The sequence below is a fragment of the Zalophus californianus genome, chromosome 11 (assembly GCF_009762305.2).
Source record: "Zalophus californianus isolate mZalCal1 chromosome 11, mZalCal1.pri.v2, whole genome shotgun sequence".
NCBI classification, from domain to species: domain Eukaryota; kingdom Metazoa; phylum Chordata; class Mammalia; order Carnivora; family Otariidae; genus Zalophus; species Zalophus californianus.
The window spans coordinates 20,439,685-20,460,535 of record NC_045605.1 but is presented as its reverse complement, the minus strand read 5'-3'; the positions used below and the strand labels follow the sequence as shown (position 1 = coordinate 20,460,535).

The 20,851-nt window shown below is 39.9% G+C and overlaps 2 protein-coding genes across 7 annotated transcripts in view; one reads left to right on the top strand and one right to left on the bottom strand.

Moving 5' to 3' along the window:
- Positions 1 to 2,590: 2,590 nt before the first annotated feature.
- Positions 2,591 to 15,551, bottom strand: SPA17 (sperm autoantigenic protein 17). The gene is made up of 5 exons (XM_027578346.1): positions 15,416 to 15,551; positions 14,100 to 14,280; positions 8,023 to 8,093; positions 6,120 to 6,206; positions 2,591 to 2,933 (listed from the first exon to the last, which is right to left on the bottom strand). The coding sequence occupies exons 2-5, from the start codon at positions 14,251 to 14,253 to the stop codon at positions 2,790 to 2,792; spliced, it is 456 nt and encodes a 151-aa protein (XP_027434147.1). The 5' UTR covers positions 14,254 to 14,280; positions 15,416 to 15,551; the 3' UTR covers positions 2,591 to 2,789.
- SIAE (sialic acid acetylesterase) overlaps positions 15,420 to 20,851 on the top strand; it is a 40,324-nt gene continuing 34,892 nt past the window's right edge. For 2 of the 6 annotated variants that reach the window (XM_027578340.2, XM_027578339.2), the window contains exons 1-2: positions 15,555 to 15,758; positions 19,493 to 19,654. In XM_027578340.2, coding sequence (XP_027434141.1) covers positions 15,692 to 15,758; positions 19,493 to 19,654 — 229 coding nt within the window. In that variant the 5' untranslated portion in view covers positions 15,555 to 15,691. Of the gene's footprint in view, positions 15,759 to 16,378; positions 16,445 to 19,492; positions 19,655 to 20,851 lie in introns of those variants that run through there. The other 4 variants (XM_027578343.1, XR_003517297.2, XM_027578341.1 and 1 more) reach the window with 4 other exon arrangements.

Sequence of the window (20,851 nt, the reverse complement as noted above, 5' to 3'; positions counted from 1 at the left end):
GGACACATGAAAGAGAGGTACTACAGTTGACCCCTGGGCTCACAGCCTGAAGCAAATCTTTCCCAGACAACCCACAAACCTTCAGCTTATAGCAGATCTGAACCTAATCTCCAGCCTGGGGTCCAACCTACCTCAGCTAATGTGCTACTGATCCACAGACTCATAAGAAAAAAGTAATTGTTTTAAATCTCTGACTTTGCAACGGGTTATGCGGCATTAATGTGGTAATGACTGAGCAATAAGGAGGTAATTGCAATAATTCACGAGAGAGAGGATGGGAACTAGGACCAGGGTGGTCACAGTAGAAGTGGTCAGATTCTGGGTATATTTGAAGATAGAACCCACAGGTTTAGCTGATATATTATAAATGGAGTGTGAAAAAAAGAGAGGAGCTGAGAATGAATTCTAGGCTTTTGGCTTGAGCAAACAGGAGACCGGAATGGTCATTTTCTGAGATGGGAAAAACTGAGGGACTTGAAGACTTGAATATCAGGAGAGGTTGTCAGGAGCAATAACATGGTACTGAATGTGTTAAGTTTGAGTTGCCTATCGATATCTATAGGGATGTTAAGCTGGCCATTGAATATACAAGTCTGGAGTTGGAGAAAGACCCAGTGCATACAGTTGCACATCTGAGAGAAGTTAGTCTGTAGAAGGTTTCTAAAGCCATGAAACTGGATAAGATCAACAAGTAAGTGTGATCACTTGGAAAGGGGGCCAGCTACTGAGCCTGGGGGCACTTTAGAGTTTCATGCTTGGGGAGTTGAAGTTACCAGCAAAGGAGATTGAGAAGGATCAGGAAAGGACATAAGAGGAAAACCAGTTAAATGATAGTAAAGTGTTATTAGTATGTGTTGTTATGATATGACATCCCTTCCTCCCTACTTTCTTCTCTTTTCTTTCTTTTTCCTTCACCAAAAATGTCACTACCACTAGATTTGTGTATGTGTGCACACTGATATGTGACAAGCACAGTGTTAATCACTTTATGTATAGAGCAGAATTATTAAAAAGTTGACAGGTGTCTTTCTTTCTTTTTTTCTTGCTGTATACTCACTAGCGGGGGAAATCTCCTTTTTCTCTTCTGGTCTTCTCTCCAGGCCAGATAAGCTAAGTCTTTGTATTAATTCTGGGACTCCTTCATAATCCCGCAAGCAGGATGGCTTTGTTTGAGGAGCAAATGGATGGGAGGCTGGTGCTTTGAATGGAATAGGGGAATGAGCAGCTGGAATGCTGGAGGAGAGTTGATTACTTTTTTTCCTCTCTCTCTCTCTCTAAGCCTGGGAGAGGGGGATGCAGGCTAGGAGGAAGAGGTGAGTGGGTATTAGAGATTTGCATTTAGCTAGCATGCAGCTCCCTAGTGGCAGTCAGACCTTGGAAGGGGGGATGGCTGTTCGGAGGTGAGTGGAGATTGGAGAATGAGTGCCACAACCTTGAAATTGTTGGCATGAGTCATCTGATTTGAGTGGAGAGGATCATTTGGGTGAACTGGTGTAGAGCCTGATAAAAGCTCAGGGATGGGGATGGGGGAAAATGGGGCACCTGAAATAAAACTGCTTTGCAGAAAGAGAATGTCTGAGCTTAAGACAAGGATCTAAGTGTTTGCAGGTGCACATTTGTTATGCATAACATGGGGCTGATTTTAGAAACTCCTCAAGACAGAGCCAGGCATGTTATTGAGCTCTGGGGGAAAAATGGCTGTGTGACTGTGAACCGAGAGAGGTGTAGTCCTAGAAGCAAAGCTCCGGACACCCAATGTGTGCAGACAGGAATCCGAACCAACCAGAACATTACAATGCCGCATCGTTGCAGTAGAAGGTAACTGTTAGTTAAACAAGACTCCACCTCCTCTCTATTTTGTTTTGGGAAGGGAACTGCATCTTTGGGTCTAAGACATGAACCTCACAGTTTCTTAGATATTCAAGGGTGAGAAGGTCTCAAAAAGGAGACACCGAACTTTCTAAAAGGGGGCTTGAATGATTCACTGAAAAAAAAAAAGCCATAAGGCCTCTGAGTTTATGACACAGGTATTTACAGTCATGCATTGGGGAAAACTGAGGAAGTTTTAGGATTGATGGGAGAGTATTTATGATGCTATGATGGCTTTTTTTTTTTTCAAATATGTATTCGTCTTATTCTGTGTGGTTCTGGAGAGCAAGATAATAAAAAAGTGTCAGCGGCATGGGTGTAGGAACAGATATTCCCTACTAAATCCCAGCACATGTTTTGGGCTCAATACATTTTTCAATAAATGACTGCATGCCTGCATGACAAATGAAAACATATGGATGAAACTTACAGGGAGGCAGATTTTGGATTCAGCTTATCTTTTTGATAATTTGAGTTATTCAAAAATTAAATGGACTTTGCTTGAAAAGCACTAAAATTCTCTATCACCAGGAGTGAACCAGGAACAGAAAGACCATTTTTCAGGGGGGTGATAGAGGATTTATTCATTAGATAATGGTTAGACCACATAACCACTGAGAGTCCTGAAAACTCAGATATGCCAGTTCTATAACTTTAAATCCAGGGGTCTTTATACAGAGACTTGGGAGAAGTATAAATAAGACTCATGAACTCAGAGAAATCTTTAAGAGGCATATGTGTTCAATGGCATGTTTATTAAACAAATGCTCATGACAGATTTTCACAACAGCAACAAATGTTATTTCACTACATCAAATCTCCCTTACTAAGAAAAAAAACAACAATCACAGCGAGGTTGATGGATCTGGATGATTTTTTCATGTTTTTTTCTGGGGAGCGGGGGAGTAAAACCAGTCTTCTCATTCGTTTTCTGCTCTTTTCTCTTCTTGAGCTTCACTCGATTTCATTTTCTTCACCTCCTCTCTGGCTAAGTGTCCCCGGAAGACTGCTTGGATTTTGAGAGCAGCGTTCTTCTCTTTTTCTTTTTCTTCTTCAGAAGGTTCCTTCATAGAAAGGAGGAAAAGTAAGAGACTTCTTAAATATCCAATATTTTGATGCCATAAAAATAAGTGCATAAATTTAATCAACATAGGGACGTAACAATCGAGATCTGTTGCTTCCTAAGGGAATTTTATATACTGTCACGTTGTGTATGTTCCAAACGGTGAGTGCCAAGATAGCAGGCATTTTGTTTTCTCATTCTTTAATATGTCTGTGCAATAAATGATCAGTGCCAACTTTCCCCCTCAAAATAGCTCCTATTTAACAGTTTCCTGAGCAATGACATTTTTTTGGGGGAAAATAAGTAAGAATCCTTGAAGCATGTAAAAATGTCAAGAAGAGTAAATGTGCTGTTTCAAAATAATCATGATTACATGAAATTAATTTCTTCATTTTTCAATGATTAATCAGAATCATGCATGTAAAGTGGACTGCCAAGGAGAAATCCTTTTAGTCCAAAAATGCCAGTTTTAGGGTGGTTGGCTGAACTTCTGTATATAGTTTGTTTGTTTGTTTTTTAATTAGGGAGGGGGTGCCTGGGTTTCTCACTCCCTTGAGCATGTGGCTCTTGATTTCGGTTCAGGTCATGATCTCAGGGTCCTGGGATCAAGCCCTGCGTTGGGCTTCATGCTCACCAAGGAGTCTGCTTGTCTCTCTGCTCCTCCCCCTGCGCTCCTCTCAAATAAATAAATAAATAAATAAATAAATAAATAAATAAATAGATAAATAAAAATATTTCAAAAGAAATGAAATTTAGGTATAGTTTACCTAAATTACAGACAGTGAAACACACAGATCTTAAGTGTCTAACTCAATAGATAGTTTTTTTTTAAAGATTTTATTTATTTATTCATGAAAGACACAGAGAGAGAGAGAGAGAGAGAGAGAGAGGCAGAGGGAGAAGGAGGCTCCCAAGGAGCAGGGAGCCCGACGTGGGACTCGATCCCAGAACCCCGGGATCATGACCCGAGCCGAAGGCAGACGCTCAAACATCTGAGCCACCCAGGCACCCTAGTTTGTTTTTTTTAAGATTTTATTTATTTATTTGTCAGAGAGAGAGAGAGCACAAGCAGGGGGAGTGGCAGAGGAAGAGGGAGAAGCAGGTTCCCCACCGAGCAGGGAGCCTGATGAGGGGCTCGATCCCAGGGTCCTGGGATCATGACCCGAGCTGAAGGCAGATGCTTAACTGAGGTGTCCTGGTACATAGTTTTTTTGTTTTTTTTTAAAGATTTCATTTATTTATTTGTCAGAGACAAAGAGCAAGCGAGCACAAGCAAGGGGGAGCAGCAGGCAGAGGGAGAAGCAGGCTCCCCGCTGAGCAAGGAGCCCCATGCAGGTGTACCGATACATAGTTTCTGATATATCATTTTAAATTATAACAGTGATACATATACATTTAAAAACTTAAATGCCAAGGCGCCTGGGTGGCTCAGTCCCTTAAGCGTCTGCCTTCGGCTCAGGTTACGATTCCAGGGTCCTGGGATCCAGCCCCATGTCAGGCTCTCTGCTCAGCAGGAGCCGCTTCTCCCTCTCCCAGCCACTCCCCCAGCTTGTATTCTCTCTCTGTCAAATAAATAAATAAAATCTTAAAAAAAATTAAAAAAATGAAAACTTAAATGTCACTCATAGTGAAAGTTTTCTCCTCCTTTCCAAATCTCCTAAGATGTAACAATTATTATGGATTGAGTATATATAACTTTCCAAAATTTCTCTGTGTAAAAAGTATTCATATGGGTATATACATGGCTTTTTATTTTAAAAATGAGATCATACTAATTATAACGTTCCCAACTACTTTTTCCTTGTAACTATGTATCTTGGTTCTCTTTTCTATATTATTATTCAGTATGTAACTCTGCCCATTCTTTTTCTTTTTTTATGACACCATTGTATTACACTGTACTAATGCAACTTGATTTATCTACTCAGTCTCCTGTCATGGACCTTTGGATTGTTTACACGCCTCAACCCATTAAAAAAACAATGAGGCAAATCTAGCTTTCAAACTTCTCAATGCAAACAGAATGGTATTAAACCCTCTGAGATGATGCCCCAGTATGGGCAAATGGATTATAATGAAGTTGGAAATCAATGAGATCTCAACTCAAAGTCATGAAAAGCTGAGTAACGGCAACTACTAATGATGTAAGGAAATGACTCCCTTTCTTCCCTGACCTCCCATTGCATCGTACGGCAATGTTAGGCCGATTAGGTTGTATTGATATAATTCTGGAATAATTTGTAAAGGTATAGTATAGGGAAAAGTTATGCCCTCAACTGGGTAGGAGGTAAGGTATTCCTTGAAGGGGATACCTGCTTTGGGTGTCAATTAATGGGTGACTAGGTGGGACATTAAAACATGAAAAGGAACTCAGAAGTTTGGCCTTCAGCACTGTCGAGAGTGAGTTCTTTCTCATTAGGCTTGGTCCTCTTGAGTCTGGACTATGAAGAATATAGATAGTGATATGCTGATAAATGTTTATATATAGACTCTCTAGAAAAAAAGTCTGATTTGCAGTATTGGCCATGATCTTCATACTCCTACCATGGCTGATTTCAAGCTACCAAGCAGACATTATTGATCATGGGTTGTATAGAGATGTCCATAATTGTCTCTTGAGAGCTGGATCTAGCACACTACTGCAAGTAGGTATCTTTGAAGGTGGACCCTACTCAGGTCTTTATTGCTTAGATGTAGGCTGCTAGGCAGGAAGTCATTTTGTAGACAGCAGTGCATGAAAGGTGAATATGACACATGGTGTGAAGCCATTCTGTTTGGTGGTATGTGATTCTCTGTGAGTTTCCTTTTGTTATCTCTGAACCTTTGGCCACTGTGTGGTGGTGAGAGCATCAATTCGTGAAAAATTCTCAAAGTGGAAAGTGAATCTGAAGGATGAAGACCGAGGCGGTGAGTTCTGTCTGTTCTTCCCCTTGGGGAGATTTGCCCACCCATTGACATTCTTGGAAAAAAAGATTTTATTTTTAAGGGGAAGAAGGAGTTTTCCTTTATGATAGGCATAGCTAAAAATGATCCACCAGTTAGTTTATCATGATGCTCGTTATCTAGAAAGCAAAATCATAATTTTAGCAATATGGATAACAGACTGGATTCATATTTGGAGTATAATTTTAAATTGAGTGATGTGATTTTTGTAGGAATCTAATAGTATATGGAAAACATAACTTACTAAGGCTGTGACTGGTGTCTCATCCTCTTTCACAGATGTGTGAGACTTTTCTTTTTCGGACTCACAATTCTCAGGTGATTCATGATCCTGGAAGAGGGGTGACAGGGCCAAACAGGCAATATTCCAAAACAGTAACGTCTTGGATCAAACTGCTTAAAGTCATTAAATATTGCTGTATGTTATTGAGAAGTAGTAGGAATTAAATACCCACTGATTTTTTTTAAAAAGGGAAGTAGGTTGGAAAAAAAGAGAAATACATGAAAACTCTCAAGGGAATATGCATAAACAAATATGACCAAGGAATCGGTGAAAAATGTTTGATTTTTTGTTTTTGGAATGTGTGCAACATTATCTCATATGAAAAACAAGCTATTGTCTTATACTAAAAGTTGTTAAGATGCTGTGATGAATCTTGAACAAAGTATAAAAAAGAAGTGCTGTTAGTTTTTAAAATAAGAGCAAAATGTATGCCACTGTGTCCCGTAGTGTGAGGTCAAGTTGACTTTTTAAAGAAGTCTGTAGATTAAAAACCATGTCAAAGAGGTGAGTTCTGCTGTGGGGAACCATTTAAGTAAAAAAGGGAAATCAGCTCTGCCAATTTTGACATGGCTATTGAAATCTTCCACCAAAATAGAGGCATTGCTAATTCACAACCCTATGGGAAGAGTTTCTTTAATCCATAAAACAGAAATTTGAAGACATACAAGCTAATTAAGTAAAGCCTTTAGAATTCAAAAGAGATGAAAAAAAAAACCACCCTGAAATTGCTATGTGACACAAAGATTTAAAACTTTTTGACATTATTCCTTTGATTGAAATAAAACATGAACACAGAGAATCTTGTTAAAAGACTAGATGGAAACAAACTCAACACCCCCATATCTGGCAGGCACAAATGGATGGAACTTCACTTTTGAGCTCATGGAATAAGTGACAGGTATTTCCCCAGGAAATTCCCCAAATCTACTGGGGAACACCATCAAAACTTGAACTTGGCTAATTCCTTTTAATTCTAATATCTGATGGCACTTTGTGGCTAATATATTATCTCAGTTGTCTAGAAGAGTGCTTCTCAGACTTGAATGTACCTACAAGTTACTCTGGGGAGCTTTTTAAAGTTCAGCTTGCAACTTGCAGATCTGGAGTAGGGCCTGAGACAGAATTTCCATCAAGTTCCCAGTTAGTTGATGCCAGTGATGCAGGGTCACACACAGCCTTTCTCAGCCAGTGTGTTCCTCTTCTGGACACAGAACACAGAATGATTTGAGTGACTATTCTCTCAATTCTCTCAAGGATGGTACATAATTAGAGTCATTCTAGGAACAAAGGAGGGACACTGATTCCTTACATGCAATGAGCACCTTTGGCTTAGGGCTTAATTATTTTGAGGAACCTTGGCTGAAAAAGGCTGATTCTAAGAATGCTGCTAAAGAGAAGGTAGGTTCAGTCTCTGAACAGATTAGCTTTGTAGAAAAAACTCTACCATTATGAATTTAAATTCTAATCAGGCTTTTGCAAGATGTCAATGATGATGAAACAACTGGATAAATGGTGTTTTATGAAATGCCATTCATTAATTCAACAAATATTTATTGAGGATCTGCTATTGCTAAGCATTGTGATACCCAATACATTTTGAAGAATGAATGAGAGTAATTATTCTGTAACTTTCAAGTACATTCTTCCTGTTGATCACCTTTCAATTTCAGCTAAGCATCTGTTCATGATTCAGATACTTTAGAAAAAAATTTCTTGTCAGAAAAAACAGCACAATTAAAAAGGTTTAATAAGATATTTGTGATGGCTTTCATGATGTTCATGATTCTCGGGAGATTGCAATATTCTCTGTTTTGGAGACAGGGAGAAGAAAATAACCAAATCCATGAGTTTCATGGGACCATACCTTGAATGCATGGTTGTTAAAGAAGCGGTCATCTACCTTGGTCCCCCATTCTGCTGGGTCAAAGTTGGTTTCTAAATAATAAAAATATAATAATTTCAGACTTATTTTGAGTCCATTAAAGTAAATCCAGAATAGTAACACAAAACAAGTTTTCTTTTTCAAACCACAGGTTCTTTACTGCCAGCTGAAAATCTTATTATGTACATAGCCTAACACCGTAAACATAACCAGTGATCACAGAATATATGATGATGAATTAAACATTAGATGAGCTCTTGGGGATATTTAGAAAGGCAGTAAAGAAACATAATTGCTGCCTTCATAGAATTTATAATAAAATGGGAGAGAGAGAGAGAACAAATGCCAATACTTAAATATAAATACAGAAACTCATAAACATGCGTCAGTAAACACAGGAAAATGTATAAATGCTAAATAGCAAGGAAATTTGGAAAAGTAAAGAATGGGAGAGGTTTTTAAAAAATGAGGCATATTATGTAGTCAGTAGACATAGACAGGAAGTATTTATATTCAAGCAGAATTTTTCTTTAACTTTTCATTATAAACAATTTCAAACTTAGAAAGTAGAGAGAATAATATAACAAATTCTCATGTGCACATTACTCAGATTCAACAATTATAAACTCATGATTTATCTTATTTTATCTGTAACTTCACTCAATTTCCCACTCTTTCTTCTGATTATTTTCAAGCCAGTTCCAGGCACCCTATTGTTTTATCTACAAATAGTCATTTTAGTGTATATCTCTAAGATATAAAGCCACAATACCATTATCACATCTAAAAATACTAACAATAATGCCTTAATATCAGCTATCCAAATTTCCCCTATTGTCTAATATATTTTTTGCTTATTTTTTTTACTGTTGATTTGTTCAAATCAAAGCCCAAACAGTGGGCACACACAGCCTTTTGTTATGCCTTTCCCATCTCTTTTAATTGAAAGGATTTTCACCTATCTCCCAGCCCACATTTTTTCCTTGCAATGTTTTTGTTGAGGAAATTGGATCATTTTTCCTTTGGAGTTTTCCACAGTTTAGATATTTCTGATTCCATTCCCGTGATGACTTTTAACAAGTTCCTTTGCTTTTGAATTTCCTGTAGCTGATTCAGGATTTATTTATTTATTTATTTATTTGGCAAGCGTACTTTATAGATAGTGCTGTGTAACTGTCAGGATATACATAATATCTGGTTGTCTCTCTTTTTATAATCTTTAAGGGCCCATTGATGATGATTGCTTAGATCACTGCATCTATTGAATCTGAGTAATGTGCGCATGAGAATTTGTTATATTATTCTCTCTACTTTCTAAGTTTGATGAATTGAAGAAAACTTCTGCTTGAATATAAATACTTCTTCCTGTCTATGTCTACTGACTACATAATATGCCTCATTTTTTAAAAACCTCTCCCATTCTTTACTTTTCCAAACTTCCTTGCTATTTAGCATTTATACGTTTTCCTGTGTTTACTGACACATGTTTATGAGTTTCTGTATTTATATTTAAGGGGTTGCAAAATGGCAATGTTCTTATTTGATCAGTACTTCTTTATTTCTGGAATAATCAGTAAAGAAAAACTTAACCCATACCAACTATTGGTTACCCTGACATACAGTTCGTACAGAAAAGGCAGGTTAAAGGTTTGATTCTTTCCCTTTATTGACCAGTTTACAGAATAATCAATTGGTTCCTTAGGATCCTCTTAAGGAGGTTTTGTTTGTTTGTTTGTTTTGATCATTATGAACAAATGAATATTTAAGAAATTGGATCCATTATATTTATTATTCTTCTCAATGCTTATCTAATTGTCCAAAATGGGCCATTAGGAGCTCATTCAGGTGTTCAGATGTTCTTTAGTCCTTTGGAAACAGCTCTAGTAATCTTTGATGGTTTCCTTATTTTCTGGTATGGTAAGATGTTAAGGCTTAACTTGAATATTTCCTGACCAATTCACAGAATTAGGTAGTTCTCTAAGAAGCCTTGGTTCCTGGGAAATGGTAGCTAGAGGCCACAGTCTAGAGGCTAGGTGCTCACCGGTACTGGGTGGTTGGTCATTGCTTTGTGGCCTTTTAAAATATGATAGAGTTAGAAAACATTTTTTTTTTATTTTTAAAGAGAAAATATATCATTGAGGTCACACTGATATTTTTCTGTTCAAATTTAGGGTTACAGGATTTTATTAACTTCCTTCATTTTTATATGTTTGTCATTTTTCTTATCCTAAAAATCTTATTCCTAATAACAGTAAGATAGTGACCTATTTGCTATGTCCCACCGTGTATAAAAACTATAATTATACTATAATTATAATTATACTATTATGTTATGAACAATGATTACTGAAAACAATTCAAGACTTTTTAACTTCATTTTGTCTTTAGGCTATATCCACTAGGGATGTACAGTCAAACTACTGTGTTATAAAGTCACTTGAAATAATTCTTTCCTGTGTGGTTATATCTACCCGTTCAATACTAGCTAGGTTTGTTTGTTTCACTTTGCTTCTAAACTTTAGAGCTTGCTTAACAATTTTAAAATTTATTTCCACTTTAGGGGTGCCTGGGTGGCTCAGTCTTTAAGCGTCTGCCTTTGGCTCAGGTCATGATCCCAGGGTCCTGGGATCGAGCCCCACATCGGGCTCCCTGCTCGGCGGGAACCCTGCTTCTCCCTCCCCTACTCCTCCTGCTTGTGTTCCCTCTCTCGCTGTGTCTCTCTCTGTCAAATAAATAAAATCTGTAAAAAAAAAATTTATTTCCACTTTAAACTATGTTAAACATTTATGATTTTGAATTCAAGATATATTCAGAGAAGTCTAGCTTCTGTCCTGTTCCCTCCACTCTGTTACTTCTCCTTCAGATGTAAATGTAAATTTTTAAAAGACTTATTTTTCCATTTAAAAATATAAACGAATATCTATATATTCGTATTCACACCCCTTTGTTAGATAATTAGTAGCATGCTAAGTATACTTTTTTCTTTTTGTTAAAGATTTTATTTATTTATTTGAGAGAGAGAGAGAGACAGAGACAGAGACAGAGACAGCGCGAGAGCACGTGCATGAGTGGGGTGAAGGGCAGAGGGAGAAACAGGCTCCCCACTGAGCAGGGAGCCTGATGCAGAGCTTGATCCCAGGACTCCGGGGTCATGACCTGAGCTGAAGGTAGATGCTTAACCCACTGAGCCACCCAGGCGCCCCTAAACATACTTTTTTCCTACCTTACTTTTTTCACCTAATATATCCTGACGATCACTCCGTAGCAACATATAGAGATCTTCCTCATTCCGGTTTTGTTCATTTGTTTTACGGTTGTATATAATTCCACTGTGTGAATGTCCTCTAGTTTATTTAACAAATCCCCTATGATGGATATTTGGATTGTTTCCTCAAATAATGAAGCAATGAAAAGGGTAGAAGTTGAATTTCTATGTCAAATTCTCTTCCTTGGTGTTATATCATTTTGTGCCTCCTCCAGCAATGTATATGACTGTTATTTCCTCTCTAGCCTTGTTGGAATAAATTGGCAAACTTTTGGCTTTTTGCCAGTCTGATGGGGGGTGGGGGTTGGGGGTTGGTAGTGGTCCTTACTGTAGTTTTGATTTGGGCTTCTGTTGTTATGGGTTAGTTTTAGTATGTTCTCATATGTTAAGGGCCATTTGCATTTTTTGTGTGTTTTGCTCGTATCTCTTGACCGTTGTTTTATATAAGGTTATTAGTTTTTTCTTCAGTATTTTTACAAGCCTTTAGTTACTATGTTTATTAACCCATTGTGATATAAATTACAAATATTTTTCCTCAGTTTGTCATTTGTGGTTTCATTTTTCTTATGGTGATTTTGTCATGTAAAAGCTTACTTTTACGCAGTCAATCTTATCAGTCTTTTTCCCTAATTGCTTTTGAATTTTTATTTATTTATTTATTTAAAGATTTTATGTATTTATTTGACAGAGAGAGGGAAAGAGCACAAGCAGGGGGAGCAGCAGAAGGAGAGGAAGAAGCAGGCCCCTTTCCGAGGAGGGAGCCTGATGCCGGACTCAATCCCAGGACCCTGGGATCATGACCTGAGCCGAAGGCAGATGCTTAACCATCTGAGCCACCCAGGCGCCCTCAAGTTTTTAAATAATTATAGCTACTTAGCTAGCAAAATTTTTTCCTCTTTTATATTACAGAGAAATTAATCCATGTTTCCATCTAGTATTTATATGGTTTCATGAAAAAAAATAATTTAAATCTTCAGTCAATTTGGAAGTTACCCGGGTGTATGATATAAGGAATAGATCCAATTTTATTTTTTTCCATCTTTATCTCAACGTCATTTAATAAAAAGTCTACCTTTTCCCTAGTGATTTCATATACTACTTATATCAAATGCTAACACGTTTTCTGTCAGACAAATCAAAATTAGGACTAATAATTACTTATGAAGAATGCTGGCCAGGGAATTCTTGCATTGTGTGAGAGACAGGGCTAGCGGACTTTTCTCTTCCCTTTTGGAGAGACTACATTCTGATACTTGCATCAGTTGGATAATTCGCCTTTGGTTTGCATGAGTGGAAATGGGTATGGTGCTTCAAATTTTTTCAAATAGTTTTGTCTAGTTTTTATTAGTTAGAGACTAGTATTCTGAGACCATTAATCTGAATCACCAATTTCTTTAAAAATCATGATCCACTAACAATGACTCAAATGTTTTTGTAATGGGACATTTCTGAGATCTAAAATTAAATAAATGACTAAAGAACTTTTACTCATGACTTTGTAAAATTAATGTTATAATAACAAAATTAAATTAACGTTCATTATAATTCACTTCTTACCCTAAAAGATTTCTCTTAATAGATTTTTAGTGGCACATAAGTTTCAAATTGTGCAACAAATATTCACACTGACTGGATATGGAAAAGACCAGCAACATTTAGGAAATTGGCAGAGATTCTGAGCTCTGCCAGGGTTGAGCAAAGAAGACAAGATGGTGGAGCTGTGCAGTGTGTATCGGAGTTGCTTCAATTCAAACCTTGTGGTAGGTTTCCTTCTTCTGGAAAATGATTTGAAATCAAATGCTTGCTTACTTGTAGTTATTTCTAGTCACCTTTACCACTTTGTTGGAATACTGCAGTCAAAAGTAATGATGGAAACAGTTTATACAAAATGGTTGTTCTAGTCAAGAAGGGGTTTTTAAATAGAAATGTATAGCTGTAATAATTCCCATTTTGACTGCTCTATCAGGTCTTAATAGTTATGAACCTTCAAGGCTGGGAATTTGGACATTTTATTTCTGGAAGTGAAGAAACTGCTTTGGCTCTCAGCCAAAGAGTCACTGTTAGTATGAATCTGGGCAGGATGGGACCTTGGGAGAATAGAGAAAAGATATAAATTACCTTCTCAAGCTGGAATTTCATTTTTTATTTTTTAAGTAGGCTCCACACTCTGGGTGGAGCCCAATGTGGGGCTTGAGTTCATGACCCCAAGACCAAGACCTGAGCCAAAATCAAGAGTCAGATGCTTAACTGACTGAGCCACCCAGGCACCCCTGGAATTTCACTTTAAAAGCAGTGTTTCTCTGTGACTTTTTGCAGACTAGTTTCATATACCCCAGCAAATACTAATCTATTTAATGTAAGGAGCATAGAATTATTTTTTACAACACTTATAATACTTTCAAGTAAGAAGAGTCACCATGTAAAGAAAACCACAAACTCCTCCCAGGAGGACTAAACAGCCAAATGCCTGGCATGCACTGGAACAGCCTGTTGGAAAATGGAGAGTTAGACTGGATGATCTCTTGAGATTTCCTTCCACCCAGTGTGTCCATGAAGAATATAATGAAGAACGTCTGTGTAATCAACCGGTAATCTTCAATAATGTGAAATAACGTGATTTAAGAGAACCCGTCATAAAGGCACATGTTTTTAATAGCAGGAACTGTTACTTGAAGCTTCCTGCCTCACAAAGACTTTCTATGGAATGAGGATGGTCTTAAGCCAGTTTCACCATAACCAAATGCTTAGTCTCTTACTTTAAAAAAAAAAATATGCCTATTTAAAAAAAGCTTACTCTCTCGTTTCTCTAGAAGATTTTCAAAATATGCTGCTGCAAAAGCTGGTATATTTTCTGGTTGCTCCCTCAGAATCTCGCGTGTCAGCCCTTCAAGAAGATTCCCAAATCCTTGTGGAATTCGGTAGTGGGTGTTGGAGAATGGAATCGACATCTCCTTGGAAGGAACTGCCTATTGTACCTAGAGATTCATTAGAGAGTACTGTCTTTAAATTTGTCCGATTATATTTATATAATCACAATGATGACAACAAATTAGTCCTGAGCCCCACATTTTCTGGACTTCAATTCTTTACCCTGAACACAACCCCAATCCATCATTTCTTCGAGTTTTGAACTCTCCATTATTAATTAGAATCTTACAAATACAGACTCATTTACTAGGCCAAGTCATTTTTTTAAATTACAAAAATCACAGATTTTTCACTATAACACGAAGTACTTTCTCTCTCTGTCCCTCTTGCCTTTGAAAGGTGAGGGTAATTTCTGCTATCCCACAGGAACTCAGAGAGAAGCATTGTTAAAAATTCATCATAAATCGCTGAGAAGACACTGTTTGGGGTCTAAAATTTAAAAAAATTGAATTAAGAACTAATCTTGGTTCTAGAAATTACTCTAATTTGTTGAATGAATAAGTTTAACACTTAGTCTTGCCCTTCGCTTCCACGTCGGAAGCATGACGTACAATGCCCCGAAGCACTTACATACTCTGAAAGGGGCAGCAGGGTTAGAGGGGGGGCGGAGGCAAATTCGTGATTTTGCAGTCCTAGAGTCCAAGATTTGGGGATTCTTGTGTTTTCTGGTTTTGTCTTGACCAGGTCTTATCTTTCTGTCTTGGAAGACAAGGGCTGGATTAAGGATAGCTGTCAAGGAGCGGGCTGAGCCGCTGAGTATGCAAACGACACTCAGGGACCTGGTCTTTTTGTGAAGGTGTCAATATTTTGACAAGTCCACAAGCCGTGGGAGGGGTCTAGGTGAGGGACTAGATGGTTTAATGAGGCCCAATGTGTGGAGGATGTTTTCCTCTTTTTGAGGGAACAGGAGATGAGGCATTGAGTCATTCTAGGGTTGTGAGAAGGACGGGTAACACCCTGAACCAATCAGGACAGTGGAGGGCGGTTGGAGGGGGAACACCGGTCTAATGCGCGGCGGGACGTCGAGGATCTGGGATTTCAGACTCTCGCAGAATGGGCTGCCTTGGCGCCCAATCTGCCCTCGCGATCCCGGACTGTGTCTGGGATCCTGAGAGAATGCTAGAGGCCAAGGAAGAAGGCGAGGTCTCGGATTTGGAGAGGAAGTGGGGTAAACCGCCTCACCTCTTCGTTGTCTCAGAGCTGGTGCCGACAGTTCCAGTTGTTATTTCTCGTTGCTGGGTAACCTTTTTTTTTTTTTTTTTAAATTCAACTACGGCGGCCGGGAAGCGCAGAGGCACGGCCTCGCCCGGCGGCCGCGGGCGGTCTTCGCGACCGAACGTCTTGGGAGGGGTGGGTGGAGTCAAGCCTCCCCGCCTCGCGCAGGCCCCGCCCACGACCCGGGTCCCGCCTGGAGTCCGCGCCCGGAGTCCCGCTCCCGGGTGTCGGATCTTCGCCAGTATGGTAGTACCGGGATTTGTATTTGGGCTGGTGCTACCTTTAATCCTGCCGGCCGGCACAAGTGCAGGTGAGGCGGCCCGGCTCGGCCCAGGCCCTGCCGGTCCGCCTGCGCGGGCTCCGAATTCCCGCTTCCTCTGCAGGACGCGCGAACCGCTACCCTGGAGCCGGCCTTCTGACCCGGGCCTAGGCCGCAGGGGTCGGCTGGGCGGGAGTTCCGGCCGGTCCGCTTCCTCCACACCCTTGCACCGTCGCCCAGATGCCGGGTGTGGCGCAGAGGGAGATTTCGGTGTATCTGAGTGGGGAGGCCCAAATGTCCCAGACCGAGGCCCTTGGGGTCTTTGCATAGTCGCAGGGGAAGTCGAGAGGGAAGGGGGTGTGTGAAGCTAGTTAGATAGTATTTGGAAACCGGTGACTGAGTCATCCACAACATTTCCCTGCTGCCCCCTCAGCAGCACCCTTGGGGAGGGTTTGCTTCAAGCTTGGTTCCTTGGGGGAATTATATTTGACTAGTTTAAGTGGTGATTAGGATTAGGAAATACAACCCCCTCACTCGCTTCGAATATTTAAGGCTTAGTTTTGATTTCTGGCGCCGCTTACAGATATCGGTGGTGGGATAATAGGTGTGGCATTGGGGAGGAGGGTGACTAACTTTGACTACTGTCCAGGGCCGATGCTGTCGTTTGAATACTCCAGGCTGAGCACTGAGCCACAACCATGGAGAACCGGAAGGTGGAATCTGCCCGCTAATGCCAAGTAAAATGATAATGCTGGACCTATGTTTCCTTAAAACCATTCAAATAGTGGACCCCAAAGATCCCTGCTAAGAAATGAAAGTTGAAGTGAGAATGGGGACAGGGTGCAGAAAAATGACTGTTGCTATACCTGAGAATCCAGAAGTACCCAGACTGAGACCAACTGTGGCCCCTCAGTAGTGTCTCAGGCCTTAACAGAAGTGTAGACCGGCAGCACTCTGCATAGCACTTTCTGACTCTCATCCCCACTCTGACTTTTGAGTCCAGCATATGAGAGGAGAGTAGGGCCATTCTTTTATTAGTTTTTCTGTTAAAGGCTGTTAACTTTAATGCCAATACAGTGTTCTGTCTTCACTTTTGGGTCTTCTCGTTACATTACTGGCATTAACAATGACTATTTTTCATTAATGCTTTAAATTTTCTTTCCTTCTTGTTTGATTGCATATCTTGGCATCTGTCTTAACAATCGTTCCCCCTGTGCCCATGTTGACTGTGTCATATTTGAAATGTATAAAAATATATGAGCAATGAAACAAGAAAATGAATACCCAAGGGTGCTGCACCCAACTTAAGAACTAGAACATTGCATTTTATTGAGACTCTCTGGATGTTTCTCTCCAGTGCATCCACCAGGTCGTCACCAGAGGTAACTTAACCAGTGTCCTAATTTTGTCAGTCTACTTTTAATGACTACATTTACCTTCCCCAGAACGCTAATTCCTGTTTTCCACCCAAATGGTGGAAAAATTGAAGACCTAAAAAAAAAAAAAAAAAAAAAAAAAAATAATTCAAATGCTAAGTGTCTTGTGTTTGACAAAAAGAATGACCAGTCCTGCCTCCTTTCCTATTCTCCTATTTTGTCCATTGCTCAGTTCCTTGGTAATGTTCCACTGTCTACTCTTATCGGCTTGGAATGTGAGCATTATAAGGGCAGGGAATATGACTTTTTTTTTTTTTTAATCTACAACCAGTATTTAACTGCAGCAGAGTGGAAATTGCATTAACTTTGGAATCAGGTGGCTTGGTTTCTAGTCCTGTCATAAATTACCTATGTGATTTCAGGTTGTTCAAAGGAGTTGACTTATGCGGTATGCTTAGCACTGTGCCTGCCCCAAGTAAGCTCCCCAGTAAAACGTAAGCTGTCTGCTGCTAGCAGAGATTTTTGTCTGTTTTTTTTTTCTTTCTTTTTCTTACTATTATATCCTCAATGCTTAAAGTGGTGCCTGGCACACAGTAGGCATCAATAAATATTTGTCGGATTAATTAATATGCAAGCTATTAACCTCAATTACCTAAGCTAGCCGGGTGTTAGTCTGTTGATCATGATTGTACGTTGGGGTGTGAAAGATTCTCTCTACCTCTAAAATTCTTTAACGCAGAATAGAGCCAGGCACAAGGAGGTCCAGTAAGTGTGTGTCGGCGAAAACAGGCGGACTTGGAAAGATGTGTCCCCAGCCTGGAAGACAATGGCTGCACTCAGAGCGCCCTTTATTTGCACAGGCTCATGTGGGAGCGGACAGCCAATTTCCTTCACTCCGTTCCCCCCTACCCTTAGCTCTTAGCCCTTTAGTTTCCAGTTTTTGTTCCATATGAAGTACCTACCCAAGACTAGGCCCACCCACACATGTGCCTCTCCCCTTCCCTCCAGCATGCTGCCAACCTGCTTATGCAATTGTGGGGTGTTAGAGTCTCTTCTTAGAGCATTTTGCTTGTGGTAGCTGTGCATCTCCAGCCCATTATACAGCCTTCTGGATGATCTTTGCTTGTCATGTCGGTTTTATGATGGGACTAAAACTCATGAGAGAGAGGGAGAGCCGAGGATGTTTAGCGACTGGGCTGTTATTCAAAGCACAGGACAAATACGCTACCGGGTCTGTGTAGGAGACCCCATTAGCTCTGGTCCCTGTTAAGCGTAGTCTAAGGGGCCATCTTTATTGGTAACTTCCAGGGAGGAAAATGTCAGCCTTGTTAGTTCTCATTCTCTTTCCTGCCTATCATTTTTGTTTAAAGCCCTTAAAAAAAAAAAATCTTAACTTTGTTAATTATTTTCTTCTAGGGATTTCAGTCTGTTTTGTTCAGACAAAGTGGGATATAACTTAAGAAGTTTTTTTTTTCCCCTTTTAAGCTTTGATGAGGAACTCACTGAGATAATTTGGATAGATGCTTGTTATTAATAAAATACTTCAATATAGGCTGCATGTTAAAAATAGGAATGATCTCGTTAAAGTGAGTTCTTATTCAGTCTTGTTAGTGACTCTAGAATAGAATCTACAGTTTCAAGTGCTCTCCTTCTTGTGCTTTTTATATAATTTAGCCTGTGAAATGGGTAAAATTGAGACGGAAGACCTTTGTTCTGACATTTTGACCTTCTGTTTCTCACTGACCTTATTATTTCATCTTATTTATCTGTATTTACCTTAGAAGGAAGGAGACATTGCAGATATTCATAAATGCTTATTTAGAATTTTCAGTGGGTTGTCAAAAAAAAAACACAGTAAGGGGAATTATTTGTGGGAAATCGACACTGGTAGGATGCAAAAGGGGAGATAAAGAGTGGGGGGAAAGATTAGGGAAGGCTGTGTTAGAGAGAGGCAGGTTTCTTTATTCCCAGCAACAAGGAGTGGGCGTGGTAATGGAAAGTAGGGGAAGGAAGTGGTTTATTTTTCTCATAAATACCATCTGTGGGGTGTAAAAGAGGAGCATGTTAGCAATTTGGGGGGGAGAGAGTGAAGCATCAGGGCCAAGCCCAAGGGCAAAAGCAGGTCAAGAGCTCTGAGGGGGAGGAGGCTGGTGGCACATTGGTTGCCCTAGGCTCTTTGAGTTTTCCTTTTATTGGTCACCTTGTACTATGCTGCATATCTTTGGCAACTCTTCTTGTTAGGTCGCTCACCTAATTAGAAGGAATAAGATCTAGTTTTAGAAGATGAAAAGGACTGGTTATACTCAAATTGCCCTGTATAAAGACTTTATGTTCCTTGCTGTTTAAGCAGCTTCAATTGGTGATGAATATCCCAATGATGCTCTTCTAAGTGTTTGTTAAATTTTTTAGATGTTGGTTTTCGCTTCGCCTCATACATCAATAATTACATGGTGCTGCAGAAGGAGCCTGCCGGGGCAGTGATTTGGGGCTATGGCATATCGGGGGCCACCGTGACAGTGACTCTGTACCAACAGCAGGAAGCCATCATGAAGAAAGTGACAAGTGTGAAAGGTAAGGCCGCTGGTCCTTTGTTCAGCTTTTGTCCTCTTCTGCCACCTGCTGGATAATCTGGAAATGAATGCTTAGGCTCCAGCTCAGGTTATCCCAGTCATCCATTTATTCATCCATCCATAAAAACTTGAGTATTTACCATGTGTTGCGCCCTGGGGATACAAAGGAAATCAAGACAAAGTCAAAGTCCCTGCCCTCCAGGATCTCATGGAATGATGGGGATAGACACCAAGTCATCAAGTGCAGCGTGATGAATACTATGAGGCAGGTGTATATATGGTGTCATGGGATGCAGAAGAGAAACATCTAACTCAGACTGGATGGTAAGAGACGGTTTCCACAGAAGGTGCCATTTGAACTGAACTGTAAATGAAGGAGAGGTGGTATGGAGGAGGGCTGAAGAACCTAGGCTCTGGATTCCTGGCTTCAGGTTCTGACTCTGTCATGTTATGACTCTATAACCTCGGGCATGTTATTTAATGTCTCTGAGTCACAATTTCCTTATTTGTAAAGTGGGGATAATAATGATATTTAGGATTAGTGCGAGGATTACATGAGTTAACACATGTAAAGTACTTAGAACAGTGCCAGGCACATAGGAAGTACTGCATAAGTGTTAGCTGCCACTATTATTATTATTATTGTATTTAGTCGGTCAAATATTTATCAAGGGATACAGTAATTAGCGAGATAGATGTGGTCTGTCTCCTAAGGAAGCTTACAGATTAGAGGAGGAGAGAGAAAAATAATAAGCAATGACAGGTGAGTGCGTTAGGTGCCACAGTCTAGAAGTGCAGTGTGCTCTGGGAGTGCTTAGGAGAGATAATTCACTTAGCCTAAGGTTTATCTTGAAAGATGAGTGGGGCAAACCAGGTAGTGGGCATAGCCTGGTTGGAAGCATGGAGGCATGAGTGAGCACAGGTCCTTGGAGAAATGGCAAGCAGGTTGGTGGGCTTGAGCGCTCGGGTATGTGCCTGCCGGCAGACGAAGGTTGGAAATGCAGGAATGCTTGTCTGTCACTGCTAAGGAGTGTATATTCTAGTTTGGATTTTGGGATTTTAAGTAGCAAAATAACTCAATCAGATTTGTATTTTAGAAAGATGACTCTGGCAGCACTGTGGAAAGTGGATTGGAGATCAGTAAGAGTAGAGGTGATGGGAACTGTCATTATGAGATTCAGGCAATAGACAGTGAAGG

What these genes read in the sequence shown, in the direction of transcription:
- SPA17 (XM_027578346.1), bottom strand. Translation starts at nt 14,253, where the DNA reads ATGTCGATTCCATTCTCCAACACCCACTACCGAATTCCACAAGGATTT. An exon ending in TCTTCTAGAGAAACGAGAGA is followed by an intron (nt 8,094 to 14,099) that starts GTAAGCTTTTTT and finishes TTTATTATTTAG; the next exon opens with AAACCAACTTTGACCCAGCA. An exon ending in TTAACAACCATGCATTCAAG is followed by an intron (nt 6,207 to 8,022) that starts GTATGGTCCCAT and finishes CCCCTCTTCCAG; the next exon opens with GATCATGAATCACCTGAGAA.